The 11,198-nt window shown below is 48.2% G+C and overlaps 1 protein-coding gene across 1 annotated transcript in view; it reads left to right on the top strand.

Annotated features, from left to right (window-relative positions):
• PI4KA (phosphatidylinositol 4-kinase alpha) overlaps positions 1-11,198 on the top strand; it is a 170,336-nt gene that overhangs the window by 11,770 nt on the left and 147,368 nt on the right. The window contains exon 2 of the mRNA XM_007955458.1: positions 9,056-9,172. Coding sequence (XP_007953649.1) covers positions 9,056-9,172 — 117 coding nt within the window. The remainder of the gene's footprint in view (positions 1-9,055; positions 9,173-11,198) is intronic.

Raw genomic sequence — 11,198 nt, 5'->3', positions numbered from 1 at the left:
CAGTGACCACAACCTTGCGCCCTGTCAGCTCTACTATACACCTGGGAATTCTGATCATCACATAAACTTATAGGACCATTGTCCGCCAACCCTATATATGGTTCCGACTCCTAGCAACCCTGGGCCCCCACTCTCAGTGACCGCACACACAGAGAACAGTACACTGCTTGGCCCTGCGCCATCCTCACAATCCTTGCTAGGCTTGAGCCCATTGTTGCAGCCACTGTGTCAGTCCATCTCTTGAGGGTCTTCCTGGTTTTCGCTGACCCTCTGCTTTGTCCAGCATGATGTCCATATCTGGGGTCTGGTTGGCTTACTGACCTCATTAAATGATGGGTAGGCCAAAAAAAGCCCCCTGCCATCGAGTCGATTACAACTCATGGCAACCTCCAGACAGTTTCCAAGGCTGTAAATCTTTACAGAAGCAGACTGCCTCATCTTTCTCCCACAGAGCAGCTGATGGTTTTAAACCAGCTTTTAATTAGCAGCCCAGTGCCTTAGCCACTGCACCACCAGAGCTAAAGTGATGGGTCCCTATTGTGAATTGCAATGCAGACCCTTGGGATTTTGGAGCAAAGTCCTGCCATCCTCTGCAGATACCTACTTTCCTTTTGAGAAACAGCTTTTGGCTTGTTACTGAGCTTTAGTAGAGATTGAATGCCTAACCATGGGCCACCAAGTCACCATGAGGCCTGAGAGCTTTCCATCATGAACTGGGTGTTGTCTGACCCACATAGTCATAAAGTTGGATGTGTACAGCAGCACTCCATCATTAAATGGAAGTAGTATATCAGAGATCGGGCTTGAGCAGGACCTGAAGGCACAAGTAACTTGCATGAGGAAATGGCCCAAATGCCTATGGTCTCCACTCCAGTCACATTACCTTCCCTCTCCCAGTCTGCACCTATGGCCTCATGGGGAGTTCTTTATGATCAGCTGACCGAAGAAGAGAAGACTCGTTCCTGGTTTACAGATGGTTCTGTGCGATATGCAGGCACTACACAAAAGTGGACAGCAGTGGCACTGCAGCCCCTTTCTGGGACTTCCTTGCAGGACAGTGGTGAAGGGAAATCCTCCCAATGGGCAGATCTTTGAGCCGTGCATATGGCTGTTCACTTTGCATGGAATAAGAAACAGCCAGATGTGTGCTTGTATATGGATTCATGAGCTGCGGCTAGTGGCTTAACTGGATGGTCTGGGACTTGGAAGGAGCATGATTGGAAAATTGGTGACAAGGGTATGTGGGGAATTATGTACCCAGCAAAATTGTCCCTCAAATATGATGGTGAAATCAGGACATTTCCAGATAAGTAGAAATTAACGGAATTTCTTAAAACCAGACCAGCCTTACAAGAGATGCTAAAGGGAGACCTTAGGACAGAGAAGCAACAACAGCCATCAACAACTGACCATTAGCACACATGATGATAGAACCCAGAAACCAACCCAGCTATGGAAGTATCCAAAGTAAATAAACCTACAAGATTGTAAACAGGGAACCAGAGATGTCAATTGACAAATGAGGACAACTACAAACCGAAAAGAGGGAAAACACTGTGTTGTTCCAGAACTTCTAAATAGTAGAGAAGTCAAGACAACTTACAAGATAGAACAGACTGTTCTAAACTTGGGAAGAAAACTGTAAATCACAGGGTAACCTCAAAGAAAATTGACAAACTTTCACATCAAAAGAGAGGACCAGCATCAATATTCAGCAAAGACTAAAACAATAGCAGTGAAGGAAGTTATAACACGATTCCTAAATAAAATGAGCTCAGCATAAAAAATGATATAGAACAAAGAAATGGATACCACGAAAAAGCACATAACAAAAATGACAGCAACAAATTCATATTTGCTGATAATTACATATCTAGCAAGAAACTTATCTCTAAGATTTATAGTGGAAGAGTGGATGACCAAACTATGGTACATACACATAATGGAATGCTATGCAGCACTAAAGAATAATGTAGAGTCTGCAAAACACCACATAATATGTATGAACTTGGAGGACATTATGCTGAGTGAAATAAGTCAATCGCAGAAAGACAAATATTGTATTAGTTCATTGTTGTCGAGGGACAAGGAAAGGTTTATATATGGAGGGAAACTTTCTTTGTTGGTTGCCAGGGGCGGGAGGAGGGGAGGGAACACTGCAAAAAAAAAAAAAGCATTGACTCATGTCACTTTGGTTTTGTATATTTCACTGTACATAAATTAAATTTCAATAAAATGCATTAAAAAAAAGATGTATGGGGAAGAGTGTGTGGATAAATCTCTTCACAGCAAATGAAAGTATGGGCAATGGGCCTATGCTCATGGAATTCATTAGTCTTACCATGTTCCCCATCATCTTGAAGCAGCTGGCTTGATCGAACGATGGAATGGCCTCCTGAAAACACAATTAAGGCGCTAGCTAGGTGGCAATATCTTGAAGGGTTGGGGCAATGTTCTCCAGGAGGCTGTGTGTGCTCCAAACCAGTGTCCGATACACGGTGCTATTTCTCCAATAGCCAGGGCTCACGGGTCCAGGAACCAAGAGGTGGAAACGGGAGCGATACCACCCTCTGTTACCCCTAGTGACCCACTCAAAAAATTTTTGCTTCCTGTCCCTGCTACCCTATGCTCTGCGGGTCTGGAGATCTCAGTCCCAAAGAGAGGAACACTCCCACCTGGGGGCACAATACTGATTGTATGAACTGGAAGGTAAGAATGCCACCTGGCCATTTTGGCTTCCTCATGCCTCTGGATCGACAGACAAAAAAGGGCATTATTGTACTATCTGGTGCGATAGATCCTGATTACCAAGGGGAAATTGGGTTGACATTACATAATGGAGGTGAAGAAGAATATGTCCGGAATACAGGAGATTCTTTAGGACGTCTCTTAGTACTACCATGCCCTGTGATTAAAGTCAATGGAAAATTACAGCAACCCAATTCTGGTATGACTGCTAATGACCCAGACCCTTCAGGAATGAAGGCTTGGGTCCCTCCACCAGGCAAAGAACCACAACCAGCTGAGGTGCTTGCTGAGGCAAGGGAAATACAGAATGGGTGGTGGAAGAAGGTAGTTCTGAATATCAGCTACAACCACGTGACCAGCTGCAGAAATGAGGACTGTGATTGTTATATTTCTTCATTGTATATGTGCATCAAATATTTTTGTTTCCTTCTATTATGAACTGTAAAATGTAAATAAGGTTAATGCATTTCAGTTGTACGTGTGTTAGTGTATCATATTAGACACAAATATGACTTTATAATTGTTCTTATTTAGAGGTTGTATAGGGTTAAGATGTATACAACAGCCAAGTTGACATGGGGTGGACTGTGATAGTTGGAGCTGTGTGTCAACTTGGCTGGACCACGATTCTGTGTGGTTTAAGCAATTACGATGTGGGTTGTTCCCATGATGGGACCAGATGTGTATGTTTTCAGCAGCCAGTCCATTGAAAGGGAGTTTCCCTAGGGGTGTGGCCCACTTCCAATATATTTATGGACATCCTGGGAAAAGAGACATCTCCTGTGGATTGGGATTCTGTTGTGCTGCCTACAACTGTCTGTGAGCAAACAGTCTACCATTCGGCCTGGAGATCTTGGATTTGTCATTCGTTGGAGTCAGCAGCTGGAGTACTGCCTGCCAACCTTGAGCTCGTCAGCCCCTGCAGCTGTGTGAGTCTGGAAAAGTGCTAAAGGGCAAGGAGGCCACATGCTCTGACCTCCTCTAACCGCACAAGAGGAAGACAGAATCACCATCGATAGCCTAAGGCCAGACATGCTGCCTTCCTCCAGCCCTTTCCCAGCCTCCCAAAGCACCCACCACCTCTCTTCTGGGTTTGATAATTCACTGCAGTGGCCACACAGAACTCACAGATTATGAGTTTATTAGGGAAGCACCACGCTACAATTCAAGTTCGGGAACAGGGCTCAGTCTCTCTCCCAGCCCACCATCTCTCAGCCAAGAGACTCTCTCCCAGCAGTGCGTGCCCCTCAGTGTCTCTCTCAGCAATGCGTGTCTCTTGCGTCTCTTTCCTAGCAGCACGAGTCTCTTGGGCACGTCCTTCGTCAGCCAGCAGTCAGAGAGAGAGCTCTGCCTCTAGGAGGCCTCCTTTTGAGCCCGGCAGAGTGGCCAAACCAACCAATCATAACATCAGAATTCTAAGCACCTGAGAGAGAGCAGGAACCTCCCAGAACATTGTTTTATGCCACTCCCAACAGAAATACCCCAGGTAGATAACTTTAGCAATCAGGAGCTCCTCAGTTGCTCATGGCAAATTCCACCTCGTAGTTTACAAAGACTTATGGGTAGCAAAGCCACACTAAGTAATTTGCTATACTGCAAAAAGCCTCCAGCTTGACGTTTGATCCAAGAAGTTGGGACTTGCCAGCTTCTGTAAGTGTGTGAGCCATTTTCCTAAGATAAATTTCTCCTTTTCTCTCTCTCTCTCTCTAAGCTTTAATGGTTTTGCTTCTCTAGAGAATCCAGCCTAACACATTTGGGACTCCTTCTTTTACATGGGAGCAGCCCTGGCTGTCCCTGTCTCAGATGCTGAGCCTAGTGACTGGAGGCGGTTGAACTGTGTTCCCCAGAAGTGTATGTGTCCCCCCATGGTTGTTGGAAACGTCATCCTCTTTGGAAACAGGGTTTTCTGTATGTTAATGAGGCCACAGGATGGGGCCCTGAATCCAAGCAGCATCTTATCAAGGGGAGTATGGACACACACACACACACAGAGGAGACCACGTGAGGATGGGGCTGTAAGTGAAGGAATGCAGAGGAACTCTTGGGACCACCAGCAGGGAAGGATCCTCCCCTGACGCCGATGCCTGCATTGGACTTGCAGCTTCCAAGGTTGTGAGGCAACCTGTTTCTGTTCTTTAAAGCTACCCACTTTGTGGTCCTGTCACAGCAGGACAAGAAACGAAATGATAAAAGTTACAAAGTGACCTTTTACAATGACAGACTCTATGCCTCCCTCCACTGGAAGCCAAAAACGTCAAAGGAAACAACTTTGTTAGGAAATTCTGAAAAAAAAAAAATCAGTGCTATGTTTCTTTCATTTTTTCTTTTTTTAAATCATGTTAATGCCTTTTCCTGCATTAGGCCTTTTATCTCTGTGTGTCAGTTTCTTCATCCGTAAGATGGGGAGGATTAATAATATCTGTGGACTGAAGAGTTGATGCTTTTGAGTTGTGTTGGTGAAGAATGCGGAAAGCACCATGGTCTGCCAGAAGAACTAACAGATCTGTCCTGGAAGAGGTGCAGCTGGAATGCTCCCTGGCAGCGAGAACGGCCAGACTTCGTCTCACCTGCTTTGGTCCTGTTCTCAGAGGGGACCATTCCCTGGAGAAGGATATCGTGCTTGGTAAGGTGGAGGGTTGACAAAAGAGGGAAGATCTTCAACAAGATGGATTGATACAGTGGCTGCCACGATAGGCTCAGGGATAGCAAGGACTGTGGGGCTGACCCCGGACCGAGCAGTGTGTTCGTGGGGTTGCTGTGAGTCACAACCACCTGCGGTACCTAGCAGCAGCAACAGTGAGGTTTGAGGATTAGATGAGGTTGTGTGGCCAGTCTCTGGTGTGTGGTAATGCAGGGGGTGGTTTTGTCATGTATCCCTCGCCAGACCAGTTCTGCCTTGTCAGACGTGTGCCCCCTGCTGAGGGACTCAGTTCCAGTCTTCAGATGCCTCTCACACACCCCAGCTTTTGCACTGAAGCCTAGCTGTTGTTTGGTTGACTTTCAGGGCTTTCCCTTGTCTGATTTCTGGGTTGTGTTACACATGAGCAGTTGCATAATTTTTCCTGGTGGTGTAACTGCCCTTGGCTCCTAAGGCCGTGAGGGAGTGGCTGTATGTCATACACCAGCTCCCTTGGATGATTCTGGCATCCATACTGAATTAACTTCTTTGTTCATTCACCGGAAGGAGCTGTGATGGGTGGGTAGGACATTTTGCTGTTAACCAGAGGTCAGAGGTTCAAACCCATCAGCTGCCCTGTGGAAGGAAGATGGGGCAGTCTACTTCCATAAAGATTTGTAGCTTTGGAAACCTAACAGAGGTCGTTATGAGTCGGAATCAACTCTGTGGTAATTGGGTCATTCATAGGAGCTCTGGTGGTGCTGTGATTAAAGCATTGGGCTGGTAACAGAGACATTGGCAGTTTGAACCCACCAGCTGCTGTATGGGAGAAAGATGAGGCAGTCTGCTTCTGTGAAGATTGGCAGCCTTGGAGACCTTCTGGGGCAGTTCCACTCTGTCCTCTAGGGGCGCTGTGGGTCAGAATTGACTCCAGGCAGTGGGTGTGGTTTGGGCTTTGCTTCTGTGAAGACTGACAGCCTTGGAGACCCTGTGGGCAGTTCCACTCTGTCCTCTAGGGGCGCTGTGGGTCAGAATGGACTCCAGGCAGTGGGTGTGGTTTGGGCTTTGCTCCTGTGAAGACTGGACAGCCTTGGAGACCCTGTGGGCAGTTCCACTCTGTCCTCTAGGGGCGCTGTGGGTCAGAATGGACTCCAGGCAGTGGGTGTGGTTTGGGCTTTGCTTCTGTGAAGACTGACAGCCTTGGAGACCCTGTGGGCAGTTCCACTCTGTCCTCTAGGGGCGCTGTGGGTCAGAATGGACTCCAGGCAGTGGGTGTGGTTTGGGCTTTGCTTCTGTGAAGACTGACAGCCTTGGAGACCCTGTGGGGCAGTTCCACTCTGTCCTCTAGGGGCGCTGTGAGTCAGAATTGACTACGTGGCAGGGTTTTTTGGTTGTGGACCTCCTGGTGATGGTGACTGTGTCTTTGGCTGCCACCATGTGATCCTGTCCCCTCATTACATCAGCCTTGGAGGGTACTGAGACTCTGCCAGCGTCCACGGACATGTCGCTCTGCTAAAAATGGCCGATATCCAGCGTATTCATATCAGACAGGAAAACCAAGCCCGCCCCTTGCCATGCCTTCCAGGAAACCAGCTGAGGACCTAAGGGTGTAGGATCTCCTGCGTGGCTGTGTCTGGTGTGTCAGGACATCGGTGGGTACTTTGGCCTGTGTGGCCACATCTTCTCCTCGTTTCATGCTGATGTCATGCCACATCTGCCAAGGTTCTCAGTCCCCAGTCTGTCCTGTGACACACTCTCGTCCCTGTGCGGGTCTGTGGCCTCATGTGCCACTGTGTTTTCGAGCAGGGGCTGGGCGCAGTGCGGGGACTTTGACCCCGCCTGGGTTCATCCTTGATATCTGATGTTGACTCATTAATCACTGTGCCCTCAGCTCCCTGCCTCACGCTGATACGAACGAAGCCCCTTCCTTCCTGTGTCTGATTTGAGGGAGCCTTCCAGACCCTTGACTCCTCCTTGGCAGATAGCGGTGTGATTCATGGTGGATGCCTTGTCCCTGTGTTGTGGTGGGTGTGCTGCCCTTTCTGGGGACTTATTGACCCTTGGATGGCAGAGACGTCCTCTCAGGAAAAGCTGGAACCCAGCAACTGCCTTCTCTCTTGACTGTTGCTTTATGCTGGTGTTTTTTTTTTTTAATTAGGATTTGGGTGAAGATTTACAGAGTAAATTCACTTTTCATACATATGCTGTTTTTTTTTTAATCATATTTTTGTGTTTCAGATGAAAGTTTACTTGGCAGATTAGGTTCACCTTTAACAGTTTCTTTATGCCCTTGTGCCTGGGCATTTACTCGGAGGAAGATGGCATCGTTTCTCGTGTGTGTTTCTGTTTGTTTTAATTCGCTGGACGTTTTTTTTGGTGACCCAGGTCACTGTCTCTGTTCTCTAATGCTGCTATGACAGAAATACCACAAGTGGGTGGTCTTAACAAACAGAGGTTTGTTCTCTTACAGTTTGGGAGGCTAGAAGTCCAAGTTCAAAGTGCTGCCTCTCTTATTGGTCTGATAGAGCCTGGTGAGACCCCTGAGACTATGGCCCCAAGGCACCCTTCGGGTCTGGAACTGAACTCGCTCCTGTGGCTTCCAGACAAACAATAGACAGGCATATGGGGTGAACACTTACATCAGGCAGATACGTTCCTTGGAGAGATCATGGGAGAACAATGTTTGCACACGGAGACAGCTCAGGGGGCGGGAGTGCGTGGGAGAGAAGGACACTGGCAAGGGGTGACCACGGGGAGGAAGTGGGAAGGGAGCTGTTACATTGTGGGGATTGCAGTCGATGTCCAAAATGTGTATGAACTGCTTTGGGGCAAATGAATTTGCTTTGTAAACTTTCACCCAAATCACAATAAACATAAACAATAAATAAAAACGCTGCACCGAGACCTGTGACTGTCAGCCAGCCGCCTCTCTCTTGGGGCCACAGAGCCGCGGCGGCCGGGGCCTCGGCGTTATCACTGCCTCAGTCAGTGAGCGCTGCTCGAGTCGGGGAGGGCCGGCCGTGCACCTTCAGGTGTGTGACCCCTTCTCGGCAGACGTTTGCTCGTGGTGGTTCTGGAAGACGATCCTAACGTTTCCCTGTATGTCAAGTTGCTGAGGTCTGGCCTGCCGCTCACCTCCGTGGCCTGTCAGGTGGTGTGGGGACTGCGCACTTTGTGGACTGAGTGGTGGAGGGCACCCTGAGGGGCTTCCTTGCTCCTGCGGGTCGGCGGGGAGCTGCGCAGGCACATTGCAACAGAGTGGGAGTCCGGCCTGGCTTTCACACTGGGTGCCTTAGCTCCTTTGCGTGGCCGTCACCTCCCTCCCAGGGCTCAGGTTCCTCCGAGCCGAGCTGTTTTGAGGTGTCTGTTTTGGATGCATTGACACAACGACTGCAGTGATGGGCTCAAGCATAGCAAGGACTGTGAGGCTGGCGCCCACTGGGCAGCGTTTTGTTCTGTTGTCCATGGGGTCGCTCTGAGTCGGAGCTGACGCAGTGGCCCCTAACAGTAACAACCACAACATACGTTTTGGGGTCATGTGTACAATCATTTGAAAAGCTGGGCATGCCCTTTTCTTATGTTTTCATTGGAGAAAAAGGACTTAGGGTTGGGTAGATTCACTGAGCATTGGTGGCACTGGGGCATTCTGAACGTGGGTTGATATCTTTGTGTTTGTTGTTGTATTTTTAGGTCCAGAAGCTGCTTTGCATGTGCCCGGTGGATTTCCACGGGATCTTCCAGCTGGACGAAAGACGCCGGGATGCTGTCATCGCTCTGGGGGTTTTTCTCATCGAGTCTGATCTGCAGGTAGGTCTGCCTTCAATTTAAAGCGTTTCTGCAACGTAAAGGGGGAGATCCTTAGAATTTAAATCCATATTAGCTTCTTAAAAAAAAACCTAACTGCCGTCAAGTCGGATCTGACTCATAACGACCCCTCCTTGGGTTTCCGAGGCAGTATCACTAGAGAAGTAGATTGCCCAATCTTCCTTCCAAGGAGTGGCTTCTGGTTAGCTTGTATTTGCATAAAAATGTTAGAAGCATGTACCAAACCAAGTTCACTGTCATTGAGTTGATTCTGAACCACAGTGATCTGCATTGGGTCTCCAAGGCTGTCAGTCTTCACGGAAGCAAAGCCTCAGCCACACCCACTGCTGTGGAGTTGATTCCACTCACAGCGCCCCTAGAGGACAGGGTGGAACTTCCCCAGAGGGTCTCCAAAGCTGTCAGTCTTCTCAGAAACAAAGCTCAAACCACACCCACTACCATGGAGTACATTGTGACCCACAGCACCCCTAGAGGACAGAGTGGAACTGCCCCAGAAAATTTGCAAGGTTGTCAGTCTTTCCGGAAGCCAACTGCCTCATCTTTCTTCCATGGAGCAGCTTGTCGGTTCAAACTACCAACTTTTTGGTTAGTAACCAAATGCCTTAACCACTACACTATCAGAGCTCCTAGAAGCGTGTATAACTCACTGCCATCATAGCGGCCCTTCCTTGGGTTTCCGAGATGGTATCTCTATGGGAGTAGATTGCTCAGTCTTCCTTCTGAGGAGTGGCTGGTGGGTTTCAACCGCCAGCCTTCTGGTTAGTAGTCAGATCCCTTAGGTATTATGCCACCAGTGTTCCCAGTAGAAGCATGTATAAGACCTTAATAAAAGTAGGTGAGGGGAGGACAAGACAGGGTAGATGAAACAGGTGGTGCCTTAGGCTGGTTTCTCTAGAGAATCCAAATCAGTTCAGTGACTGTGTGAGTGTGTATTTATATACATGCATATGTATGCACATCTGTGTGTATATATGAATACATGCGTGTATATATATGTGTACGTATATATATATATATATATATATATATATATATATATAGAGAGAGAGAGAGAGAGAGAGTGTGTGTGTGTGTGTGTGTGTGTGTGAGAGTGAGAGAACTTGTGACATGTCTGAAAGAAAAACCATGTAGTTGTAGAGGCTGGCAAGGCCCAAGTCCGTAGGTCAGACATCAAGCTGGAGACTTCTCCTGACTCACGCAACTGCAGGGGTTGGCAGGTGACATCATAACAGGCTGCTGGCTTCAGAGGCTAACAGATCCATGGTCAGCAGGTAAAATGGAAGACTGTTGCTTCATGGCTGCGAAGGCAACAGTCCCAAGATCAGCAGCCAACACAGCAGGCTCCTGGTCCAAGTCCAGTGAGGACGAGCCAGGTGCAGGGTCTGGAGCTAGAAGCCAGAGCCCTTTCCCAGAGCTTTTCAGTATGTACTGGAAGCAGGCCGTAGCCCCAGGGACTCCCTTTCCTCTGATGGGCTGCCCCTAGCAGATCTCCTCACGAAGGTGATTGGGGATGACAACGTTGTAATGGCCAGATCACTGAGAATCGTGGCACAGGCACGTTGATGCACAACCTTAAGTAACCATCATGTGTACTTTTTTTTTTTTTAATTTTTATCATGATTTAGGTAGCAGTGTACAGAACAAATTCATTGTCCATACAGTAGTTCATACACATTATGTCTCATAACACTAACTGCAATTCCTCACCGTGTAACAGCTCCCTTCCCACTTCTTCCCCATAGTTAACCTCTTCCCTGTGTCCATCCCTCCATGCACTCCTGCCCCCTGAGCTGTCTCCCTGTGCACACACAGCCCTTTTATTCTCCCAGGATTGTTCTCTCCAAGGAGTGTATCTACGTAAGGTAAATGTTCAGCTCCTGTGTCTGTCTTTTATTTGGCTAGAAGCAGTCAGCCCCAGGGTTACAGGTGAGGAGAGACAACTCAGGGATGCCTGAAGTAGCAAGCGGGAAGAGCAGGAGAAAGGGGATTAAAAGCCAGGAAGCCAGAG

Source organism: Orycteropus afer, unplaced genomic scaffold (assembly GCF_000298275.1).
Source record: "Orycteropus afer afer isolate SDZICR_OR568_19922 unplaced genomic scaffold, OryAfe1.0 scaffold00502, whole genome shotgun sequence".
Taxonomy (NCBI): Eukaryota; Metazoa; Chordata; class Mammalia; order Tubulidentata; family Orycteropodidae; genus Orycteropus; species Orycteropus afer.
Note: the sequence above shows the minus strand (reverse complement) of the source record. Positions and strands in the feature narration are given on the sequence as shown.